The sequence below is a fragment of the Cyprinus carpio genome, chromosome B3 (assembly GCF_018340385.1).
Source record: "Cyprinus carpio isolate SPL01 chromosome B3, ASM1834038v1, whole genome shotgun sequence".
In the NCBI taxonomy this organism is placed as follows: Eukaryota; Metazoa; Chordata; class Actinopteri; order Cypriniformes; family Cyprinidae; genus Cyprinus; species Cyprinus carpio.
This window is the reverse complement of record NC_056599.1, coordinates 8,788,564-8,815,560: the sequence shown is the minus strand read 5'-3', so window position 1 is coordinate 8,815,560 and position 26,997 is coordinate 8,788,564. Positions and strand designations below refer to the sequence as shown.

The 26,997-nt window shown below is 36.4% G+C and overlaps 1 protein-coding gene across 6 annotated transcripts in view; it reads right to left on the bottom strand.

Moving 5' to 3' along the window:
• Positions 1-4,388: 4,388 nt before the first annotated feature.
• LOC109070119 overlaps positions 4,389-26,997 on the bottom strand; it is a 38,670-nt gene continuing 16,061 nt past the window's right edge. The window contains exons 1-7 of one of the 6 annotated variants that reach the window (XM_042719548.1): positions 10,548-10,937; positions 9,486-9,561; positions 9,256-9,385; positions 8,903-8,971; positions 8,108-8,378; positions 6,600-6,667; positions 4,389-4,495 (exon numbers count right to left, since the gene is read on the bottom strand). In XM_042719548.1, coding sequence (XP_042575482.1) covers positions 6,643-6,667; positions 8,108-8,378; positions 8,903-8,971; positions 9,256-9,385; positions 9,486-9,557 — 567 coding nt within the window. In that variant the 5' untranslated portion in view covers positions 9,558-9,561; positions 10,548-10,937 and the 3' untranslated portion in view covers positions 4,389-4,495; positions 6,600-6,642. Of the gene's footprint in view, positions 4,496-6,038; positions 6,146-6,599; positions 6,695-6,950; positions 7,100-7,443; positions 7,677-7,758; positions 7,785-7,985; positions 8,379-8,902; positions 8,972-9,255; positions 9,386-9,485; positions 9,562-10,547; positions 10,938-26,997 lie in introns of those variants that run through there. The other 5 variants (XR_006154144.1, XM_042719547.1, XM_042719546.1 and 2 more) reach the window with 5 other exon arrangements.

Below are 26,997 nucleotides of genomic sequence, written 5' to 3'. Positions count from 1 at the left end.
TACACTCTGGACAGCCCCCCAGGACTTCCTCAACAAAACTGGACACCTCAGAGTCATGGGATAAAAAAATAACACTCCATCAAAAAACCCTGGCTCTTCACTCCTACAACAAAACATATTCTGGATAACCACTGTAGTGAGTTTTACAATAATAATAATATAAAATAATAATAATATAATAATAATAAATTATAATAATTGATTGAAATAGACACTTAAAAAAACAAGTTTACAACGTCTAACATGGCTTATTATATTCAACAGCTACAGTATCAACAGCTTAATTTTAAATAAAAAATGAGAACTATATATTTATGATGTTAATAGCAAGGGACATACATACATTGGCTGTTTTTAATGTGTACACAAAACTCAATGGTTTGCTTTCTGGAACTTTAGAGTTTTTTTCTGTTGCCATCCATCTGAAACAGACCACCTTTTCAGGACTAACAGGCTGGACAGACACAATGGCTCTTTTCCAGGAAGTTGGTCCTCTTCAGAGTTGCAGTACACATATTGCAGAAAGCTCCTCTGAAAAGCATCTGCATTCACTTTGCCAGTCTGAAAAACTATTGTATAGAACAGCTTAGCACAATACTAATTCAGTCTGTTGATTTGTAGCGCTGTCATCAGCCATGTCTAAAGCTGAAGACCCGTGTCAAAACATAATAAAAAATACTGTTTTTAGTTATTTCAAACTGCAACAGGCATTCAGTAGAAGTTATCTTAGGCTGATGTCAATGGTATAGGATACCAGATGTGCTAAGAGCAGCCCAACGGTATCCACTAAACAACTCATTTTAACGCATTACGCTGCCATTTCGACACATGGCCCCATGTAATAGAAACACTGAAAGAATTAAAACAATTATAGTTAACACACGTGATCTCATTACAACTGACCTGTTTGAAGATGTAACGGGGCGCGCATCAGGTGGCAGGTGAAGAGGCGGACTGAGCCTCGCTGGTGACGTCCAGCGCAGCTGAAGGTGACGCGTGGTATTTAACGATCTGCTCTCCATCCGGAGTAATGGGAAAGGATTGGCGTCTAATATGCACGCAAAAATTGGACTTTTTTTGGCGCACGCATTACACGCAATTTGAAAGTGTAAAGTCGTGTTATTTATACGCCCGATAGGAGGTGAGAACGGGTTGCTTTGGGACACACTATCATCATGTCACACAATTGCGTCTTTAAGAAGCGCTCGTCGCACCTGTTACACGCACCTGTCACTGTAAACTGAACTGTCAATCAACAATTAACATCCTCCACATCATCAACCTTTAGTTTAATTTGACTTCCTACTGTTGGAGAGTGAAAGAAGGAAGCTCGTTGATATGTCAGGCGCGAGGTCTTGCATGCGGAAGAACTCTGCTATATTGTCTGAATAATGATGCATTTAAAAGTTCAAGAACAAATTGGATGTTTATAAAAGTCACAAACTATACTTTTAGAGTAACATTCATGTTTCTAATGTTTGTAAACATTTCGTTATTTTACATTATTTCTGACTGGAAAGGATAAAATGTGTCTTACACATCAATCGATTGGTATCCACCGAATGCAACTTAGTCCTGTGTCTCATAAGTGAAGGACTAAAAATAGATAGATATGTACAAGAATAGAACTGCCATGTAGGCAAACAGACAGTACCGTAGTGAGTTTTCGATTTGAAAATAAATACAAAAAATCAAAGCTCATTCTGGTACAAGAAACATGTTTATGCGGCCACTCCTTTAATGTGAAAAACTTGATGTGGCCCTTGAGTCACAAAGTGTGCACACCCCTGCCTTGAAACAAAAACTTTAAACGGTGTTTGATTCGCCCCTTTTGTGTTTTAAATATTGCAGACGTCTTCTGTGACGATACAAAATAATCAGGCACGTGGCAGAGGTTCCTCAGGGCAGGCTATCTCTCTCTCTCTCTCTCTCTAAATATATATGTCAGAGCATGGGTTATACATTACTATTTTTATTTTCAAGCAATATTATTTGTAATAATGGCAAGAAGGCACTTTTGCAAGATGTTCATCAATGACTGCAGACATTTATTTGATCAAAATTTGAAGAAGAAGAAGTAAACCTACATGACAACTTAAATCACCGCTGTAACTTCTCATTTATTATAATTTGTGTTGTATGAAATAATCCAGGAGCTGGAGCTTATCCCAGCAACCACAGGCCAAAAGATTGAAAATGACCCTGAAGAGGAGACCAGTCTGTCACAGAGATGACACACACAATATTGATCAAATACAATCATCCTCTAGTCCCTGATTAACTATACCTGCATCTTTATATGTTTATATACTGTCTATTCAGTAAATATCTGGATATGAAACAGCCATATTCTCAGACTAGAGGCTAGATGTACAAGTGATATTATATTGTCATATATTAGCACATTGACACAGATTGCTCCAAATGTGTCTCAGTGAGTCGAGTCTAGAGAAAGTCAAGTACACTACTGCAGAAATGCAGAAGATATTTAGTAAAATATCATCGTAGAAATATCAAAAAATGTACCCTTGTATAGACAAACAATGCTTTTAATAATACAAAACAGAAGTTTTTCAAAGAAGTCTTTACACGTCTCTTCTGAGCAAGTTCAGTTGTGACAAACCAGTTATAGTTCATGTATAGTTCAGATGAGAAACTGTGAGAGGAAAACACTTCTGTAAAAATATTATTTGCAGTCTTTTCCACAATGTTTTTTTTTTTTTAATGTTATCCAATGCTGTTTTAAAGGGGTTTCGGTTAAATATTACTTTATCAATCAGTCATTTTTTAATATAACTGACTACCTTTGCCAGACTGACAGATACATTTTCTTCTTTCTTTTCTTTTCTTTTTTCTTTTTTTTTTTCTTTTCTTTTCTTTTCTTCATCGTGGCACAATCTGGGAGAAGTACCTGGCTGACAGAGGTTGATTTTTCTGAGCACTTATGTTGTCTTTAAACAGTTTGTTGTATCAATAAAACACTGGGAAATTACTAAAAATGTGTGCATTCATTATGCCATTTTTTTTTTTTTTTTTTTTTAAAAAACTAAAAGCTGTGTGTGAAAAGCATCCATATGGGAAAACAAAAATTATTACATTAATGTTCATTATTCGGTATTAATCTACAAATAGTAATTTTTTTGCTGTGGTTTGCTTCAGAACATTAGAAAAAATAACAAATTTAATAATAATTAGCTACAAAAATGAAAGTAGGCTACTGTTTAAGCTGTACAAGAAGAATGAGCTAATATTCATGTAAAAATTTACAAATAATATTTATGTGACGAAGGGGGCGGGGCCAAGAGCAGTGGGAACGGAGAGAGGCCGGTGGAGTAAGTGATGATGCGCCACTCACCGGTCTCGAGTCCCACGGAGGAGCTCGGGGAGGATAAAAGGAGGAGTGACGACAGTAAAGCACGAGAGAGGACCAGGCCTGGGTTTATGTTGTTTTGTTTCTGTTTGTGTGCGGCAGTCGTCTATTTTCAGTTTCTCCACCGGCCTTGCTCCGTTTCCCACAGCTCTCGGCCCCCTGCCGCACTCACCAGAACTTAAAATAAAGTTTTAAACAATGTAAAGCTTCATATGTGCCACCTGCTGTCTATAAAAGACTGAAGTGATGATGAAATCAGACGCTGCTTCCAGACCTGAAGAGCTCTCCCTTCTCCAGAACCATCCATGCTGATATTTTTTTGAGCAGAGAACTTTTCTCAGATATGAGTTCTCACTTTATTTAGTCATTGATGGGGTAGTTGTAGAATATTTTACTAATTGTAATAAATAAACGACTTGTAGTGAACACAAGTCTGCCTCCCCTGGCATTGATTTATAGCTAAGAACAGACCACGGAGAAGTCTTCTGTGACCGGTTTTGTGAATATGAACTCAGATGATTATGGAGACAGATTATGAGATAGAAAACAGATCTGACTTACGTTACTTTACCTCCCTGAGAATAAATAAAATAAGGTCGAAGCTGTAGGAAATTTAGCACAATATAGATCTTTGAACATCTGAAAATAAAGACAGTTTTTAACCTTTTAACTTTTCTTTGATATGAGCTACTCGCATATCTGCAGAGAGAAACAAAAACAAGCATGTGAGTGCATGGGACATGATAATTAAAAATAAATTTAAAAATCCAAAGAGATATTAGTATTCAAAAACACATCAAATCAATGAAATCCGATAGACTTGTCTGTTTGTGCTTCAGTGAAGGCAGCACATTCGTTTAATGGCTGGAAAAAAAAACAAGTGCATTCAACTGTTTGAACACACACCAGCCAATCAGAATCGAGGGGGGCCTCAGCCCCCCAGAAAAGAGCTGTTCTGACAAATGCTCACGAAGAGTGCTTCGATGGAGATCTGCAAACCACGAGCATAATAATACATACCATTCTGTCTATAAAGGTAGTGCTTCTTCTGACAAATGCTCACGAAGAGTGCTTCGATGGAGATCTGCAAACCACGAGCATCAACAGAACTGGCTGCTGCATTTCCTGAAGAGAAATGTTTCAAACACAATTAAGTTTTCTTAATTGCACATAGTACAGCGGCAACAGACACACTTTAGGACAATGTTTAATTTGGACAGAAATCTATCTCGTATGTTTTTTCATACCGTACTGGACACTGACTGCATGTTTCAGCAACAATTAGGGTCTAAGCAACATAGGCATCTAATCTGTGTGATATCTTTATTATCATCACTTTTCAAGAGTCCATCGTCCACAGTCTTTCTTTATGAAAGTCACTGATGGGGGATTGTCCCCTATCCATTCCACACATCGAATCTGGTGACCCCATGATCTTTATTGTAGCTCCACATATAGGCCAAACTTTCAAAAACGATATCCTCTGAACTGACAGAAGTAACACATGGTACTCTTGTGTATCAAGAAAGTGGAAATCCTTAGGTTCATAATTTTCTACAGATCTAGTTTCTGTTTCCAATGAGAAGTTGCGATACTTGCACCAAGAATGAGAACAAACAAGTGCCTTTTGAAAATATCAGAATTACAACAGAGCATGCATGAATGCTGCAAACATGGAGCCTTAAGGCTGATTTATACTTCTCCGTTTGACCGACGCCGGAGCCTCTACGCTATAGACTATGTGTGGTTTTCATTTATACTTCTGTGTCGTTGTCCGCGTGGACGCACAATTACACATGCAGAGGGAGCGTGTGAAACCCGGGGGAGGGTTCTAGCAGACCAATCACAGCGCAGTGCTTACTGTTTAGAATCGACGCGTTGTTATATTTTTGGAGAGGTACACGTGAGGTACAAAGTGCTACACACAGCCTACACAGGGCTACGGTGGGAGTTCAAATCTTAGAAGTATAAATTGGGCTTTACTGACACATTGTGGTCAGGGCTGTCATCTGGAGAGAAAAACTATTGACTTGCTCTACTTTCTTCACCAAGAGTGTGTTCCGGCACCTTCTTGGTTCCTTGCATTCCACAGAATCTACAGGAAGCAGTGGACTTGTTAAACAGGGTGGACAACAGGGTGATCAATATTGATACATATCCCAAGGTCACCAGCTGTAGAGGACAGCACATAGGGGCTCATGTACAACTCAAAACACACTCCTGGGTTGTTGTTGGGTCACAACAATCATTCATTGTGGTACTTTACGTTAATTGCTGGCTACATCAAAATGTAAAAGTAGTTAAAAGCATCACCTTAATCGCATTTTGTATTGTGGGCTTTTGGCATGCATCACGGACAAGCAATGTCTGATTTTCTGAAGAGGCTGAAAATGAGTCAGGACCTCTGACACCTTCTCCAGGTATGGCACATAACGGCAGGACACATCCATGGACAAAAAAATGCAGCATCCTGGAACTCTTTTTGGAGAATGCATTTGTGGATATGCAAAGATTTCTCCTCTAGACATATTCAGACCTTTTGGGAAAAAAAAGAAATAAGTAGAGAGCACATTGCACACTGAAGAATAGGCTTCAGAGGTTTCATCTACAAATATTTTTCCATTGCATTTTATCAAGACCAATACCAACCTTTGAGGAGGAATCCATGCTGCACACAGCAATTTCTACACCTTCTTCGTCCAACTTGTTGGCCTGCTTTGATGTCTCTCTTGCTGCTGTCCATTGGGATTCCCCACACATTGCTCTTCCTGCCGTCTACCAAAGTAAACATTTAAATAGAAGGACTGCACGCTCAAACACACCAACAATTACAGTCTGATTAGATTTTGTCTTTAATTGCCTGACCCATCTTCCATCTGCAAATCCCTGGAGTATAACAAACCAACTGAAATTATTTGCCATTTAGCATGCAGGAGGATATTTGCAAAAGTCTAACTTTGTCAGATATTGTGTCAGACATACTGTATGTGCGGCAACCAATACTATAGATATACTGTGCCCTCTGGATTAAAATCTAGTTTTATTTTTTTCATCCAGCTATGCAACTTCACTCTTTGTGAAAGTCTGATTGCATTGCTAACCTCAGCAACCTGCCATTGCCATCTCAACACCTGATCAAAGATTCCCTCATCCGAACATCTAACTTTACTTCCAATTAGTTATAAAATAAGCCAAAGATACCTGATGCTCAGCCTGATTGAAAACTTACACTCTTGACAGCCCCCCGGACTTCCTCAACAAAACTGGACACCTCAGAGTCTTGGGATAAAAACACTCCATCAAAAAAACCCTGGCTCTTCACTCCTACAACAAAAAAACATATTCTGGATAACCACTGTAGTGAGTTTTACATAATAATAATAATAATAATAAATTATAATAATTGTATTTATATGACACTTAAAAAAACAAGTTTACAACGTCTAACATGGCTATTATATTCAACAGCTACAGTATCAACAGCTTAATTTTAAATAACAAAAGGAGAACTATATTATTATGATGTTAATAGCAAGGACATACATACATTCGCTGTTTTTAATGTGTACACAAAACTCACTGGTTTGCTTTCTGGAACCTGTAGAGTTTTCTGTTGCCATCCACTGAAACAGCCACCGTTTCAGGACTACAGGCTGGACAGACAAATGGCTCCTTTTCCAGAAGTTGGTCCTCTTCAGAGTTGCAGTACACATATTGCAGAAAGCTCCTCTGAAAAGCATCTGCATTCACTTTGCCAGCACGAAGCCCATCACGGTCCCTCTTCCACCAGGTCACTTTAGAACAACCTCACACCACATACTTCTTATCAATGTACCTTTTCAAACCCAAGAAAGGATGCAATTGCCAATGCTGTCTAATATCATCAACATTAAATATAACATCCACTAACCTAAAATGACTTCATTTAACATTTGTGAAATTGCTCTTGTGGGTATATTTGAATTTGTGCCTTGTTTGGACTCAAAGACTCTTTTTGCCATACTGTCCAGCCTTACATCTACTTATAATAATAACGAATGCATTTGTCTTTCAGCTTAAAAATTTGTACTCACTCTTCCAAACCACTTTGTTCTCTGGTCCAACATTGCTGTGAAGGCTTTCACTGACATTCCTGGAGCTGTTGTCTTCATAGCTTCAAAGGAATGGAACAGATCTTGGTGGAAAAGTGTCTGTGCTTGCATGGTAGCGGGCCAGTAACCACTCCTTACAAAGTCACTGACTTCTGGAGCCCATTGCTTATTGCAATGTTTGCATGTTAGCACCGGAACGTGAAGATTATAACAGCCTGAGAGCACATTGAAAGACAAATAACTAACAAGGAACTAAAGTAATATGTTAGATAAACAATATTTTTAACCCAGTCCTACCATTTATGCAAACGAGTATGATGGATCTAGCAACAGAGATTGCAACATCACCAGTGTCACAGGAGCATATATTTTGAGGAAAGGCTGTTGGCAGCAACAAGCAAAGGACAATCAGGATGACATTAAAGAATGTTTGGATTTGTTAGCAAGTACTTGGAAAACAATGAATAATTTAATAATTGTGCGTTGATGAAAAAATGCAAATCAACTGAAAAAGAGACACCAACCTTGTTCACAGATGATGTACTTATCATCATGGAGTTTCACAAACTCTGTTGGGGGAATGTATTTATAAAAGCCATTTATGGTGGTCTGCCTACTGTGCAGAGTGTGGCGTTTATGTACCAATTGATCACACTCTGCACAAAACCACTCTGAGGGCAAACATTCCCTGCAACGGATGATGGCTTCTGTCACGTGACAGTGGTTGCACTTCATCTGGACAATGTTCTCAGCTGACAACAAGTTGTGAATGTTTTGTGGCCTCGCCTGTTGCCAACATTGTTGGACCCATTTCTGTCTTTGACACCAACTGGACAAAGATGGCTGCTGAGCAAAAGCATGCCCATCAATGCTCTCTGAATCCCGTAGAAGGTCCTCAAGCCTCTGCATATTAAAATCTTCAGAGAGAGAAAGAGAAAAATAAAAACATACTAGAAATCCAACATCGCAATTCCACTACCACTGACTTCTTTTGAGGCATTTCCATTGCTTTTAATACAGGGACAGTCCAGTGATAGCAGAGAAGGCAGAGGGTGAAAGGATAGTTGGAAATGGACAATCAAATCCATGACCCTTAATATTCTGTGTAGGTGCTGGCTGTAAGTAGTGCTGCCCACTTAACTGTGAAACTAAACAACAACCATGTGATTTTGCTGAGAAACAAAGATGCTGTTGTCTAAAGTTCTCCTATTTCTGTCATGTTGACAGGGCTGAATGCACCAAATTGTGGTAACTTTAATATTTGACGCATGTTTGGGGACTGTAGAAAAAGCATTTAGAAAAGAAGCATCATTAGATGACTAGTTGCTAAACATAGCTAAAGTGCAGGTATAATGAGGCTTCCTTTTTACGTAACTCATTGTTTTTATTTGAAGCATACCATATTATGAAAAGTGTTTTTAAAGTAGTTTTTTCTACTTACCAGGATTTTGGTAGCTAGTACATGAAGTTGTGATGGTGGAACTAGCACATGGAGAAGTACCAGCACCAACTGTTTGGAAGTAAAAATAACATAAACCACATTAGAATTAAGTACAGTTCTTTCAAACTCTTTGCCAGATGTACAAAAATAAAAGCTGAAACCTTTGGCAAACTTGCAACATGGAAACTATCAAACCTAAATGCATTTGGCATTATAATGTAATTTACATTATGAATGTGCAAGCATACAGAATATTGAGTAACAACAGCATTATCAAACCAGCAGCTTCTCTAAATCACACATCACTCTTCATTTCAAGTATTTGACATCAATTTGATAAGATGTACACTAACCAGCAGATGAACTTTTTTTCCTCCGTTTGCTGGTGGTCACACGCTGCCCATCACGGTCCCTCTTCCACCAGGTCACTTTAGATTGTCCTGTGACTTCAGCCTTCTGAGTTTGTAACTCTGTGTTACGTTTCTTTATGCACATGTAATGAAATGTAGACGGGTGAAACATAGGCATTAACTAACTGGAGTTAATTAATTACACATTTGTGAATAACAAGAATGAAACTTGCCTGTATGTCTTCAACAAATGCATCCCCGAGCTGAAGAACAGCTTCTAGTTTGTTCTTATTTCCTTTTGACATTGTACTTAAACAGAAAATAAAGGTGTCAGTTAGATCTGAGATCTACCTGCAACTCAAACTTGCTGACTATTATAATTGAATGGAAAATTTGGACCACATCAGTGATATGAGGGTAAAGGTTTCATTTTCCGGTAGAGGATAGTGGTGTCTTGACTATTTGCAGGAGAATGCAGATTTTCATTACAACCTTTGGTTGTAACTATAATGATATTTCTGTATTCAACTGTTTATTTTACTAAGGCTACAATTATGTCACCTCACATATTAGCTATTATTATTATCATCAACTACAGATTCAAGGTTTTTTTCTTTTTTTTTTTATAAGCAATTACTGTTTTTCAGCTGAAGACAAAGGGTCTAGTCCAAATCTTGCTTAATTTTCCTTTACATTTAATCATTTAGCAGGTACCTTTATCCAATGCCACTTACAAATGAAGAGAGCAATATAAGCAATCAAACCAACAATGTGCAATTTAGGTAAATGCACTATGTATGATGATGACATTAGAAATCAAATATCTTGGGGATAGAAGTCTAATCTAACCCTACAGTGTCATGCATCTGAAAGCAAATAGTAATGTCTGCGCGTGCCTGAATTATTCCATGCGCACTAATTGGTGCACATTATTGACCCCTGGGGGGTCCCATAGGCTTAGGCTAACCATGCCACTTTAGCTAAAAACGTTAGCAAATACTAATTCAGTCTGTTGATTTGTAGTGCTGTCATCAGCCATGTCTAAAAGCTGAAGACCCATGTCAAAACATAATAAAAAACTGTTTTTATTTATTTCAAACTGCAACAGGCATACAGTAGAAGTTATCTTAGGCTGATGTCAATGGTAGGATACCAGATGTGCTAAGAGCAGCCCACGGTTCCACTAACAACTCATTTTAACGCATTACGCTGCCATTTCGACACATGGCCCCATGTAATAGAAACACTGAAATAATTAAAACAATATAGTTAACACCGTGATCTCATTAACTGACCTGTTTGAAGATGTAACGGGACGCGCATCAGGTGCAGGTGAAGAGGCGGACTGAGCCTCGCTGGTGACGTCATCGCAGCTGAAGGTGACGCGTGGTATTTAGACGCATCTGCTCTCCACCGAAGTTAATGGGAAGGATTGGCGGATCATATGCACGCAAAATTGAACTTTGGCGTACGCATTACACGCAATTTAAAAGTGTAAAGTCGTGTTATTTATACGCAGATAGGTGAGAACGGGTTGCTTTGGGACACACTATCATGATTCATGTCACACAATTGCGTCTTTAAAGGAGCGCTCTGTCGCACCTGTTACACGCACCTGTCACTGTAAACTGACCTGTCAATCATCTCGTAACAATTGACATCCTCCACATTTAGTTTAATTTGACTTCCTACTGTACTGGAGAGAAAAGAAGAAGCTTGTTGGTCTTTCATGCGGAGAACTCTGCTCATATTTTCTGAATAATGATGCATTTAAAAGTTAATGACCAAATGGATGTTTATAAAAGTTCACATTGCTGTTGCAGATGAACTATAACACAGATAACAAGAAATAAATATTTTTAACCAGGTTAAATGCTGATTATTAGTAACTCAAACCCCTTTATGTAAAACCTCTCTACCGTCGATCGCGCACAGCATAAACACATTTCATTACACCAAATACACAAAATAATGTTGTTTTTATCAGCATCATATGACCCTTTAAAGAAGCAAAGGAGGATCGGTTGCCAACCTGACAGTAAAGCTCATTAATACTCAAAAACCATTATTCAACAGCTGACCGTCCCAGAATAATGTCTAAAAAAAGTATTTATTTATTGTTTGTGTGATATTTATTCCAAATAAAAAAGGAGTGTGGAGAAATGTTTTTAAAAAAATCAAACAGCAGGTTAAATGTGTTTTCCTGAACATCAGATCATTTAAGAGGATTTTAACATCAACATTGCATCTAAGAAAAAGAAAACGAACAACACCAAGCTGTTTAAATAAATGATTAGAAAATATTACACACAGAAATACTGTTTTTAATAAACTGTTTTAATTTATTTTAAAAGTGCTGTTTGTACTGTTGAGAATGACATGAAAATGAAGAGAAGCACAATATGATCTTTTTTGTACTTATGTAGGAAAAGTCACAAAGTCTCATAAAAACAAACTTTTCTTCAAATAGTGAATAAAATGACACAAACAGTGAGTAAAAGGCGCAGCATTTCTAAACACTGAAGCTGTCAGTCAGTTCAGCACAAACTCACTGTGTGTGAAAACTCCCGTTTTAATCAATTCATCTATCAAAACTGCACAATCCAGCTTTTATTTACACTGTGTTTCTGCTTTGTTTGTTGTAATGAGATCATTTGTGATTGTTAGCAACAGACAGACACAGAGCTAACTTAATATAGAATTAAATAGAATAACAATGTGTAGAAAATGTAAGAGATATCATGGAAATGTTTTAAGTAACATGGAAATTTCACACATTGTAGATGTGCTTTATATCTTTTGATACATTTAAGTGCTGCACTTGACAATCACATTTAAACACGTGAATCATTATGAATGAGTTTAATACAAATATTATTAAACTGAAGAGCCAGACAGACTCATCTGAGCTTCTTCCTCCTCTGTTCCAGCTTTACATTAAACACAATGATCATCTGCTTGAATACTAAAGCAACATTAATCATTCAATATCATGTTTCTAACACACATGCTGCCTTATTTCATTGTAAAGTCTGAGTCTCTTCACCTGTATGGATCACATTTACACATTTATCACACATTTATTTCTCCTCATAGACACAGTAGTGAAGCTCTTCTGTGGATCTTCATCTGATGTTTACTGCTCCTCTCAAGAACACTTCACATTATGATATACAGCATTTATCAGCTTTTGGTGATGCATCTCTATCTATCTACACTGTAAGGTGAAACAGAACAGAAGATAATCAGAGTTCAGTGGAACAAAGTACAAATTAGTTACTATATTTCAATCACTTTTTTTTTAAGTTACATTAAATTAGATTCCTGTTAATAGTAGACTTGAGGACACATTGTTCAAAGTGTGTCTTGTTGTTGCTAACTGACGAGAAGTGTTTAGCTGAATCTAAATTGTGTCTAATTCTTCACTTCTGTGTCAAGAAAGCATATAATAAGTGTGATAATGCACATGCAGCCGGATGTCATCACAGAATAAGTCTCTTCAGGAGGACACAAGTCCTGATCACCCTGTCGGGTTTATTCTGTGATAACAAGCGGCTGGAGGTACATTATCTATTACAGAAAGTAAGTGTAAAGTAATGTGACGTGTTGCTTGTCAAAGTAAAAACACACAAGAGACAGAGACATTGATCATGTGATGCTGGACGACTGTGAGCTGAAGCTGAATCTGCTCTGATTTTACCAGCGTTTTCCTACAATCTGAACAAATATATTTCAAACTGTAATGATTCACTATTACTGATGTCATTAATAAAGCAGCTGTTGCTGTATAAAGCTGTGACAGTGTGCTTTTCTTCTCTTTCCTCCTTTGTGTTCAACATTTTTATCAACTTTACATTTCATTCTGACACAAACCCTTTGAAATAAAGCTTGATGATCATTTGATAAACTCTTTTCAAAAATATCTGAAAGTATATATTTGTTCACATATCAGAGTTAAATGAATCTCTTTAATATCACAAAGTGAAGTTTACTCACCTCAGTTTACAGTTTGAGTCTCGTAGCACATCAATGAGCTTCTGCTTTGAGTCTCTAATCATATTATCACCCAGATTAAGCTCTTTTAGAAACTGCAGAGCTTTTGTGTTTGTCAAAGACTGAGTTAAAGAAGAAACATCTGTAATGCCACATTTAAAAAGACTAGAAAGAGACAAACAGAGGAAGAGAGATCATCTTACAAACAAATCATTAAGGTGAAGAATCTTTCACAAATATAATTTTTGGTCTGAATTGTGGTGGATTTATTGATTTTTTCTGCATTGTGAACGTGTGGAAGGGTTGTCACTTCATTTTCGTGTATTTTTTGGTCTGAATTGTGGTGGATTTATTGATTTTGTTTGATAAATTAAGAAGAAAAGTATTGATTTGATCATTTCCTCATTCATTTCAATGTGGGTCTCCAGAGAGAAACTTTTTTTTTTCACACTAACACACAACCAGATATCAATCCAATTTAATTTTCTATTTGTAGAGCTACCAAGTGTTGACAACCGTACAAAGTCTCATGCCATTTACATTTTTTTTTATTTCAGCAAACATCATTTGGGGTCTCAAAAGACCTTGAACAGCACAGAAGAGTTAAACAAAGTGATTTTCATCATTTTGATTCTTGTATGTGAATGTTACTGACCTCAATCTCTCCAGTTTACAGTGTGAATCCTTCAGTACGTCACATAAGTGATTCACTCCTGTGTTTTTTATTTGATTACAGCTCAGGTCCAGTTCTCTCAGGTGTGATAGGTTTGATTTCAGAGCTGAAGTGAGGATGAGACACTGTTTCTCTGTAATACTGCAAAAAAACAGACTGAAGACAGAAAGAGAAAACACAATGAATCAGACACGTTATGTTCATGAGTGAGTAATTCATCATGTGTTAACAACATACAGTGCAATAATAAAAAACTTTAAAAATGTTTTTCCATCCAAAACCTTACATTTACATTACATTTAGTCATTCAGCAGACGCTTTTATCCAAAGTGACTTACAAATGAGGATAATGGAAACAATCAGAATCAACAAAAGAACAATGATACGCAAGTGCTATAACAAGTCTCAGTTAGCTTAGCACAGAACATGTTGCAAGGTTTTTTTTTTTTTTTATTATATAATAAATAAATAAATAAATAAATATAGACAGATAGAATAGAAAAAGAATAACGCAAACTAGTATTAGATGCCTTTTTTAGCTTTTTGTTAATAGTATAATAAATAATAATAATAATAATAAAAAAAATAATTGATAGAATATATGCAGATGTGCGCATGCGCGACCAAAATAAGAAATGCGCTGTAAATTAGTTCAGAGCGCGCGTTTGCGGACCTACATGTTTGACAGCTGTTAATGCATAATTACTATTTTAGATTGACAAACTGTACTGTATATGAACTGAAAGCATAAATCTAGGCTACCCGCTTACGTTTTCAAAGCGCATTGCAAAACTGTGACATTTTATTCACTGACGCTCTTTAGACTAAACCCGGAAGCGCATAGACTTACTTGCCGGCAACCCACCAAAAATTTTACGTTTGAAAATGAAAAATTTAAATAATTCAAATAAAAAAAACTAAGGTTCAAATTGAAATAATAATAATAGCACTTAATTCTTAAGTTTACCATAAAACAATTATATTTGTATTTAATACTCCCTTCTTATTTTAAAGAGGTGGTTGATTGCAATTTCACTTTTTTAACGATAGTCAGTGTGCAGTGTTGCTGTTTGAGCATAAACAATATCTGCAAAGTTGCAGCACTGAAAGTTCAATGCAAGCGACTACAACAGGGGTAGGCAACAGCAGTCCTGGAGTGCCGATGTCCTGCAGAGTTTAGCTCCAACCCTGAAAAAAAGCTTCACTTGTCTGTAGCCTTAGTAATCCTGAAGACCTTGTTTGTTCGCGCTGCAGTGCAGAAAGACCTGTCAGTCGGATTTACATCTCGTGAATTCAACAATCTCTCCCACAATACAAGTAATAAGTGGCCGGTGAACTGGGCGAAGAATAGAGTGAACTTTATAGTTACTTACACTATGTGTATCTGATATGAATAAAAAAGATCTGCAAATTAAATTCGAATGGATTATTATTGTTGCTTCCATAGACAAATGTGTGTATTTTTCAAATTCTAAATGTATTGTTTTACTAGTATTTATGTGTATTCAAATCAAAAAAACCAAAAATATTCACAATCTCATTACTAATACTGCATAGTTGTGATAATATGACAAGAGCAGTGCACGTCTCTCTCTGGCTCAGCGCCAGCCAACGCACGAAAACGCAGTTTGAATTTTGGCAGTTATGTGACCTCACCGAACGTTCTAAATCCCATATGTGGGACCGTACTCCCAGGGGCACGGAAATAAGAATCCCATATGTGGGACCGTACTCCCAGGGGCACGGAAAAAAGAATCCCGTATGTGGGACCGTACTCCCAGGGGCACGGAAAATAAGAATCCCATATGTGGGACCGTACTCCCAGGGGCACGGAAATAAAAATCCCATATGTGGGACCGTACTCCCAGGGGCACAGAAATAAGAATCCCATGTGTGGGACCGTACTCCCAGGGGCACGGAAATAAGAATCCCATATGTGGGACCGTACTCCCAGGGGCACGGAAATAAGAATCCCATATGTGGGACCGTACTCCCAGGGGCACGGAAATAAGAATCCCATATGTGGGACCGTACTCCCAGGGGCACGGAAATAAGAATCCCATGTGTGGGGGACCGTACGGGGCACGGAAATAAAATCCCATATGTGGGACCGTACTCCCAAAAGGGCACGGAAATAAGGGTCATCAAACTCCCAGGGGCACGGAAATAAGAATCCCATGATGGACTGTGGGACCGTACTCCCAGGGGCACGGAAATAAGAATCCCATATGTGGGGACCGTACTCCCAGGGGCAAGGGCATATATGACCGTACTCCCAACGGAAATAAATATCCCCATATGTGGGACCGTGGGGCACGCGAGTATCCCAATGTGGGACCGTATCCCAGGGGCACGGAAATAAGATTCCCATATGTGGGACCGTACTCCCTCCGGGCACGAAATAAGAATCCCATATGTGGGACCGTACTCCCAGGGCACGGAAATACGCGTGGGACCGTACTCCCAGAAACCGTACTCCCAGGGGCACGGAAATAAGAATCCCGTATGTGGGACCGTACTCCCAGGGAACGTTCTAAATCCCATATGTGGGACCGTACTCCCAGGGGCACGCTGGGATTGGTTAGCTGGGTGGGACCGTACTCCCAGGGGCACGGAAATAAGAATCCCATATGTGGGACCGTACTCCCAGGGGCACGGAAATAAGAATCCCATATGTGGGACCGTACTCCCAGGGGCACGGAAATAAGAATCCCATATGTGGGACCGTACCACTCAAAAGGTTAACTTTTTGCTCGGGTCATCAAATACAAGTTGGTTTAATTCTAAATGATGGCAGTTACAATTCAGTTAGTTTTGCCGTTCTGTCTGCTTGGTTCTGGCTAGGGAAGAAAAAATATATCCTAAAAAAAGATATATCGATACTGACGCGAGTATCGAAAGTATCGATACTTAAAGAAAAAATATCGATACTAAGGTGTGTTTTATTTACCGGTGATTTTGTTTATTTAACAAAAAAAAATTATGAGTACAATATGCAATTGAATTTGACGAATAACCTGTGTTAGCGAATAATTGTGTAGGATAGAACTATTTTCCTGCTCATCTGAACACACGGAAATGTTGCAAGACAGAACCAATCCGTCACAGAGAGCATTCACTCACTTCTGACAGTGCATTCAAACAGGGCTGCACTTCCCAAAAGTACCATAAGAAAGCATTAAAGCTTTTGGGAAAGGCAGCCCTGAACAATGCAAAAACACACACACATACATACATATATATATATATAATTTTATTTTTTTAGTTTTGAACGCTGAAAGATAATATTGATCACGTTCTATTCTGTAATGTTAAAAGAAATCATACACTGTCAGAATAAAAAGGTTGCATTTTATGCATGCAACAGCCTTTCAGTGTCAGTCCCTTATGAAAATGAACCATGGTTTTACTAAAGTGACTATAGTTCAACTGTAGTATTTGTAGTTTTGAATCATGTGTAAACAAAAACATATTTAAACTATGTGTAAACAAAAATATAACCTAATAAGTTACAATTAAGGCGTACTGAATGTTAAAATGCGTTTTAAACAAAGTTAAGTGGTTATCATTACCCATTTAACCCATAGTAATTTAATAAATTTCATAATTTAAAAGTTTAGTTCAGAAGTATCGTATCAGTATCGATATTGATGATATTGCCTTGAAAAATATCGGTATTGTATCGAAAACAAAATAAATGGTATCGCTCATCCCTAGTTCTGGCTGTGCATTATAACTCTCCACGTGAATTGTTTTCATTATCATTATTATTATGAAAGTAATATTGTATTTTCTACTTGCTGTCCTATGCATTATTAACGTGATGGTTTAAATGTTGTATAATGTGCCCTGGGAAATAAATATTAAACAAGAGATGACTCGGATTCATGACTTTATTCCTATTTTATCAGATTATGTTGTTGTGTTGAGTTTAATATGCTTCAACCAGACTCAGAATTGTTTAATGTATTCTTGGAAAAAATGTGCAATTGAACATAAACATAAATGGACATAAATGTTGTCATTTTTAAGTAATATATATTGTGGTGATTCAAGGGAAATGACTGAGTAAATTGAGATAATACTCTCAAATGTACCGGAGATCAAAAACTATATAAAAAGGGAACTCAGAGATGGAGAATAGAATCCATCCGGTACTATGTTGAGCATATTATCTCAAGAGTCAGCAGTCTGAGTAGCCATGTAAGTTACTAACAAGTAAAATGTTATTTCTTTGTAGATTATCTAACAACAAATTGGAAAACAGACAAAACAGAAAAGGTAAGAAACATTATTTGAGGAAAGGGCATACTGATATAATAGGCGCAGACCTGTAACCGAACTAACTTTACCCTGCACTGACGTAATTTCCGATTTTTGTGAAAAAGGCTAACCCTCTTCACTAATATCCTCTGCGTTTCAATTCAGGCTCACATTGAAAAGAAATGTAGACAACACCATTGTTTACAATACAACCGCAGCACATTCTGAGCTTGAGGGGCGCAATGTTCAGACACACACTCGGCGGTTTAGCCAATCACAACACACTGAGCCAGCTGACCAATCTCAGCCCATTGTGTATTTCTGAGGGAGAGGCTTCATAAAATAAGGAAATAATCGAGGCATTTGTGAGAGAAGGGACAGAGCAGTGTGGAATAAAGGTAAATTATGTGAAAAATAGTGTGTTTTTTTTTTAAACAAATCATGAACACATGTTAGACTGCACCCCATAAACACAATCAAGCCTAGAAAAAAACACCCCTTTAAAATAAAATAGTATTATCACACTTTATTATTTAGTTTATTATTTTAGAATCATATTTTTAAGGGGGGTAACCCTCAGATGGGGGGGGGGGGGGGGTCTGATTGTGATTTGATGTGATTTCAGATGGAGCAGCATTTAATACACAGAACCGTAGTTCACTGTCAAGCTATGCAATATCACGTTCATAATCACAGATGAATCTCCTTCAATTATGGTTAATCAGTGCAATGGATCATGGGAAATGTAGTCCGGGTGACACATAACAGTCTGTGTAGTGTGAGTCAATATAATAGGAGGGGGACCTCTGGTGGAGAGCGGACGGAAGACCACGGACAGGATTCATGACAGTTGTGAGGAGAAGAAAAGTTATTTAGATGAAAGATCAGGATTAGAAATACATTACGTGCACAGATAAATAATTTCAGCACTGCAATATTCCATAAAAAATAATAACTGTCAACTTTAATTTATGAAAGTAAACAGTAATCTTTAATCTTACTGTAACTGCTGTAGAGTATAATGATACTAACTCTAGTTTCTTCAGCTTGAATTGTGTGTTCATCAGTAGATCACTGAGGTTTTTCACTCCAGAGTCTCCTAGTAGTTCATTCCAGCTCAGGTCCATTTCTCTCAGGTGTGATGGGTTTGATTTCAGAGCTGAAGTCAGGATGAGACACTGTTTCTCTGTAATACTGCAATCACACAGACTGAAGACAGAAAGAGAAAACACAATGAATCAGACACGTTATGTTCATGTGTGAGTAATTCATCATGAGTTAACACCATACAGTGCAATAAATAAAATGTTGCCATCAAACTAAAACAAAAACAAAACTAGGATTTGAGGATACTAGTTAGATTTCAAGTCTGGAGAATCTTTAGTCAGACCAAAAAAAAAAAACAAAAAAAAAAAAAAGGTTTGTGATTTGTAATGTAATTAAGATACAGGATCAACTATCAACTATAGAACCACAATAACATTAAAAATGTAAACATTGAGTTTAAAATGTAACAAATCAAGAAAACTCTGTTCATAAATCAAAATTTACTTCAAGACATTTTAAGATTGGAGTTAACAGTCAACAGGTAAATTTTGTGATCATATTTTGTCATGTCTGAGTGCAGAGGTGGGTAGTAACGAGTTACATATACTTCGTTACATTTACTTGAGTAGGGAAAATGAGTTACAAATACTTTTGGAGTATATTTAAAGATGTGTACTTTTACTCTTACTTAAGTAAATTTTTGGGGAAAAAATATGTACCTTTACTTCGTTACTGTGTAACGCTCCTCTCGTTACTTTATCTTAATGCAATATAAGTTATAAATGCTTCAGTTTATTCCAAACGCACCGTCTACTTTTCTCTGGGCAATGAGCGATGCCCATTCGTGAATGATTCATTCTTTTGAGTCAATTCTGTTCAAAGGCTTGACCAAACCAGTGAATTGATTCATGAATCAGTTTGAATGATTCGTTCAGTTCCCTGCCGCGCGCGCTGAGCGTCTGAAGCGGTTCACTCAGAGTTGTAACAGAAAGTTTAAGAACATCAAGAGCGTTGAAGACGTGGCTTTGGATCTGCACTGAATTGAAAGCAAATCTGCAAAGGCTATTGTTTGCTAGCGATGAAGATCTTTATTAGATGAACACTGTGTGTGCGGTCTACGGTTTGACAGGTATAACTTAGGCTACACTCGATGACAGCACACGATACCACTATGACATTAGTTTGTTGTACGTGTAACTTATAACAGAGGGAAGCCAAGCTGAATGCAGCTTCCAAAAGACAAAAAATAGCCGATTAATATTTTCTATATTTGATACAATCACACCGGCGTGAGAACGTTCAGCGAGTCTATCATCAGCTGCTAAATTCAGATCTGTGTTCGCTGGCTGAATCTGATCCAGAGACAGACGCGTTTTTACAGCGCTGCGCATTATAACCAATCACACAAGATTCTGTTGAGCTTATGAATGCAGTGACCAATCAGAGGTGTTCAGATGAGTGGTGCTTCCTTCACTCGCTCGCTGACTGAATACCTCTTTCTGGAGAATTCTCTCGTCAGAAACAACAAAGTGCAGATGTGTGTACGAATCAGTAAATAAGATATTGATTTCACAGTGTTAACAGTTTCAGTGATTTTAATGGGAGTTTCTGAGAGTGATTGAACTCTAGACTGTCAGTGAAAATGTTCTTTGATAATGTAAATGTTCTTTGCTCTCTTTCTGTACAATAAAAGATTAGTAGCCGTTTTTGATATCACATTAACTTTCATTGTTAAATTCACATTTAATATAAAGTAAGTCGTATTAAAAATATGTTATGACATGACACCCATATCTGTTACTTAAGTAAACAGACAGGTTTTTATGCATAGTTAATAGATTACATTATTAGGCTACTTTGACCATCGCATATTATCTAACATAATCTATGAAGCTGAGAATCGAGATATTTCATGATATAGTTCATGCGTCTGGGAATGTTTCTAATAAAAATGAGAAAAAAAATAATGCTGAATAATAATTTGCCAATATGCTGTTGTAGCTCCTGTGTGTCACATGACGACCCCCCCCCCACTCGTGCCCCCTCAAAAATAATGAGTGCATGACTCCCCTGCTTATACTTTAAATAAAATATTATTTGTACATTAAATAAGCTGTCACAGAGTATGAAATAAATACCCTCCAAACCCGCGTTAGCTCTGTTCCAGGAGGAATGCCTTTGTCTAGACACAATTAACATTGATATTTCCACAATATTTACACTTGCATAAATATACATTTGTTTACATTTTGCAGAACAGACAGAAGAAGATCCGTCAATGTGCATTTGGTTCGTTGTTCAGATGTTCGTTAACTTAGCCGTCGTGTGAGGAGTTTTCACTCTTCTCTGTGTCAGAGGTTATTTATACATATATAATTCATACTTTAAAATATAATTCATTTCAGTGATGCAAATCAGAATTTTCATCAGCTGTTACTCCAGTTTTCAGAGTCATGATCCTTCAAACAATAATTCTAATATATTGATTTATTACCAGTGCTGGAAACAGTTTTGCTGCTTAATATTTTTTGGAACCTGTGACATTTTGTTTAGGATTATTTAATGAATAGAAAGCTAAAAAGAACATCATTGATAGTGGATCAACATATTGGAATGATTTCTGAAAGATTATGTGACACTGAAGACTGGAGCAAAGGCTGATGATATATATATATATATATATATATATATATATATATATATATATATATAATATATATATATATATATATATATATATACACACACACACACCATAGACTATAACACACACACACACACACACACACACAACATACATTTTATCTATATATCTAAATAAAAATAGACTATAGATATACAGTATATGACCCAAAGTAACTAGTAACTAACTACTTGAGTAGTTTTTTTATCTGATACTTTTTTACTCTTATTCAAGTAACTATTCAGACTAGTACTTTTACTTTTACTTGAGTACAGTTTTAGGGTACTCTACCCACCTCTGATTGTGTTGCATGTCTGAGTGAAACAGCTTTTTTTTTATTATTATTTTTTTTTAACTGCAGGTCAGGAATTCATTTTTGATGAAAAGCTGATAATTGTTTGCTATTGCTGTGATCTCATGTGACTGACAGGTTTTCCCGCCTTCACATCATCAGACGAGAGAAGAGATGTGTTTGTGAGAGAAAGTGATAGTTATTTTCATTAAAGATCACAAGGGTACATTCATTTTTAGAAATAAATTATGTACCCTGATAAATCAATCTCAGTGTAACTGCTGTAGAGTATAATGATACTAACTCTAGTTTCTCCAGCTTGAATTGTGTGTTCATCAGTAGATCACTGAGGTTTTTCACTCCAGAGTCTCCTAGTAGTTTATTCAGACTCAGGTTCAGTTCTCTCAGGTGTGATGGGTTTGATTTCAGAGCTGAAGTCAGGATGAGACACTGTTTCTCTGTAATACTGCATCCACACAGACTGAAGACAGAAAGAGAAAACACAATGAATCAGACACGTTATGTTCATGTGTGAGTAATTCATCATGTGTTAACACCATACAGTGCAATAAATAAAATAATAATAATAAAATAAAATAAAAAAAGAATTGCCAAAACCTTACATTTACATTACATTTAGTCACTTAGCAGACGCTTTTATCAAGTGACTTACAAATGAAGACAATGGAAACAATCAGAATCAACAAAAGAGCAATGATACACAAGTGCTATAACAAGTCTCAGTTAGCTTAACACAGAACATGTAGCAAGGTTTTTTTTAATATTATTATATGAGTATGTAAAACTGTGACATTTCATTCACTGACGCTCTTTAGACTAAACCCGTAAGCACATAGACTTACTTGCCGGCAACCACCCGCCAAATAAAAGCTTGCTGATTTTAAGTTTGAAGATGAAAAATTAAATAGTTAAATTAAAAAATAATAATAATTAAGTTTCAAATAATAATAATAATAATAGCACTTTATTTTTAAGAGCACTAGTTTTAGGTTTACTATAAAAAATAATTGTATTTGTATTTAATACTCCCTTTTTTAAATAAAACAGTATTATCACACTTTATTATGCATTTTTTTTATTAAAAAAAAAAACTAAAAGAGTTCCATAATTTTATCACTATTATTAATTTATTGTTTATTGTTATATTGGATGGGTCACACCATGGTGTCATGTGAGGACCAAACCAAATCTCCAGGTTTTCAGAAGAGATCCAGGCTGAAAAATTTATAACTAAATTCACTAACATAGCAGAGATCATCATCAACATAACATTGTCATCATCTGAATTAAAGAGAAAATAAAGGTTTCATCTGATGTTTAAGTGAATAAAAAAGAGTCTTGACAGCCCTGGAGTTCACATAGTTTTGACTTTGTTCTCTCTCACCAGACTGTGTGTGTGTGTGTGTGTGTGTGTGTGTGTGTGTGTGTAATATATAATGATACTAACTCTAGTTTCTCCAGCTTGAATTGTGTGTTCATCAGTAGATCACTGAGGTGTTTCACTCCAGAGTCTCCTAGTTCCAGCTTCCACTCAGGTTCAGTTCTCTCAGGTGTGATGGGTTTGATTTCAGAGCTGAAGTCAGGATGAGACACTGTTTCTCTGTAATACTGCATCTCCACAGACTGAAGACAGAAAGAGAAAACACAATGAATCAGACACGTTATGTTCATGTGTAATTCATCATGTGTTAACACCATACATATCAAAAAAAAAAAAAATAAAAAAAATGTAAGCAAATATTAATAAATAAATAATTATACAGCCATAAACTAAAACAAAACTAGGATTTGAGGATATTAGTTACATTTCAAGTCTGGAGAATCTTTAGTCAGACCAAAAAAAAAAAAGTTTGTGATTTGTAATGTAATTAAGATACAGGATCAACTATAGAACCACTTTACAATAACATAAAAAAAAAAAAAATCAAAATTGAGTTTAAATGTACCAAATCAAGAAAAGTCTGTTCATAAATCAAAATCAACTTCAAGACATTTTAAGCAGGGTTCGTACAGAAACTGCAAAATGAAATTCCAAGACTTTCAAGGACTTTAAGCACTAGTTTTTTTTGGTTTTCAACTCATTTCCTTATTCCAACTGATTTTTTTTTCCTCATGAATATGTATTTTTAAATTTTTTAACTAATCAAGGGCTGTAACTAATAATTGTTTTGGTAATCAAGTAATCTACAGATTATTTTGATAATTGAGTAATCTGATATTTTTTAGTAATACAAATAGACCTAAGTGAAAAACAAGCTTTAGTATGGCTCTTTACATATAAACTAACGATGAGGAAATAATAATTGGTTCAAATAAAGTAATTACATGGTTGTATTGAACAACCCTGAAAAAATAGGCCTACATAATGTAATATGTCTACACAAAATATGAACATAACCAATTTAAGTATTATATGCAGAGGGCACCAAAGGCATGTACTTTGCGCGTGATTCAACAAAATGTAATTTTAATATTTGGCCTAACTCAGAGCAGAGGGCGCCAACAAATCGCACATTTAGAAATATGCATGAATTCTCCTGTGTTGGCATAGGTTAATAATGCTTTAAATCTAATGAGATAACACACTGTAAGTGTGTAACATCTGCTGGAATGATAAACTCTTTCAGTGTTAAAATGTACTCTGTTAATGTAATATCACATGTTTTAATTCCAAAAATTAGGGAGTAATATATACGTTTCAGGCCACTTTGCTTGTGTGCAGCTTTGATGTGCTTCTGTGTTATATACGATCAAAGCAAGCATTAAAGGGCTTCAGTTCATCTGTGAGGGAGGTGTTACTGCTTTTGGTCAATGTTTTTAAATTAGTCTTCAATCCTCAGTTTTTAGTCAGTAAACATGATCACATTCAGCATGTCACAGCAGAAGTTAGAGACTAAATTTAACTGAAGGTCTATTCAAAAACATTGTATAAATCTATTCTAAGAAGGTGGGAAGCTGTACACATGAACATTATTTTTCTCCAACCCTATAGCACTTAATTTAGGGATAAGGTTCTGTTATTAAAGACAAACCAATGAACACATTACTATTTCCCTTAATTTTCCTCCACCCCTGTGCACTTAAATAGGAATAGTCACCCAAAAATGAAATTACCCCATGATTTACTCACCCTCAAGCCATCCTAGATGTATATGAATTTCTTCTTTCAAACAAATATAATCAGAGTTATATTAAAAAATGTCCTGGCTCTTCCAAGCTTTATAATGTGGGGTCAGACTCAAATGAGAATTAAAATAGACGACTGTAACATTACTAGTCATGTAACATGTGAAATGATGAAAGATACTCACATCAGTGTGTTGAGTGTACAGTGTTTATCCTGCAGTAGAGCAGAGATCTGATTCACTCCTGTGTCTCCTAGTTCATGTTCACTCAGATTCAGCTCTCTCAGGAGTAACGGGTTTTTACCCACAATTCCAGTCACATACTGACAGCCTTCATCTGCAGCAGCAACCAAAAACCTGCAGAAGAGAAGATGAAGCTGGAATCAATTAAGTGTGCATTATATCACAAAACATTTAAAGATTATCAAACATTGTTTGTAATAAAAAGCTCTAGTTCAAGTTTAAACAGTTGAACATTTAAATATACAAATATTTTTAAGAAAGACAAAAGTCAAAAGTAAATTCTTTAAAAGAAACTCAGGGGCAAAAACTCACTAGATCATGATTCTCAAAAATCTGAAGATCTTTCTGGCTTTTAAGCAGGAGATTGAGGAAAGTTAGCAAAGAGATAACTAGCTTGTGACAGCTAAGCATTCATAGTGATATATTTAGTTGATCTTTTCATGCCGGCTCTTCCTATTATTATGTAGCAGAATTCACCAAACACTGGACTAACACAAATGATGATAAAGAGTCAAAGCTGAATGTTTTTGTCCCTTTGTGTGCAACACCATTCCACACAGGCATTAGTAATCAAACATATAGAGCCTCATAACAGACCAAACTAATAGAGCACAAATCACCTGCTCCAGTGGTTCCCAAACTGAGGGACAGTGTACAGTCAGCAGAATATTTTCCAAAATAAACCTCTGCAGGGTGATAAAGACTACGCTGTATAATTTACCCACTTATCATGCAGCCATTTTCCTGATAAGTAAATAATTGAACACAAAATATTACACATAATATGACCTCAACATTTGCGCTCCGTTATCAGTTGTAGCAGTTGTGTTTGTATCAATAACAGACCAATAGATGAAGCGACTGATGAATCAGAGTTGTATTGCAGGGAGTCATGTAGAAATATAAATGAACAAGGCATGCTTCTGCTCTAAGTGTCTACACCAGACACGAGCGGCTCGATTTGACAAAAGCAAATAGAACTCAGTGATGTTTTCTGCTGTGGATGTGACACAATAAATCAAACAAACTGATGCCCCGTTCTATTTCTGATGAACCCCAGTGCTCTGACACAAAGAAGAATTTCAAAAATATTAAGTAGCACAAATGTTTACAACATTGACAATATTCAGAAATGGTTCCTTAGAAGCAAATCAGCATATTAGAATGATATGAGATCATGTGACACTGAAGACTGGAGAAATTATGCTGAAAAATCAGCTTTGATCACAGGTTTGTTAAAACATTCAAATAGATCATTTAAATTGACAATATTATAGTGTTTACTGTATTTTTAATAAATAAATGTAGCCTTGGTGAGCATAAGAGACTTTCTGGAAAAAATAAATAAATAAAAATTTCTACAAAAGGGGGGTCCCGCAGAAAAAGTTTGGGAACCCCTGGCCAA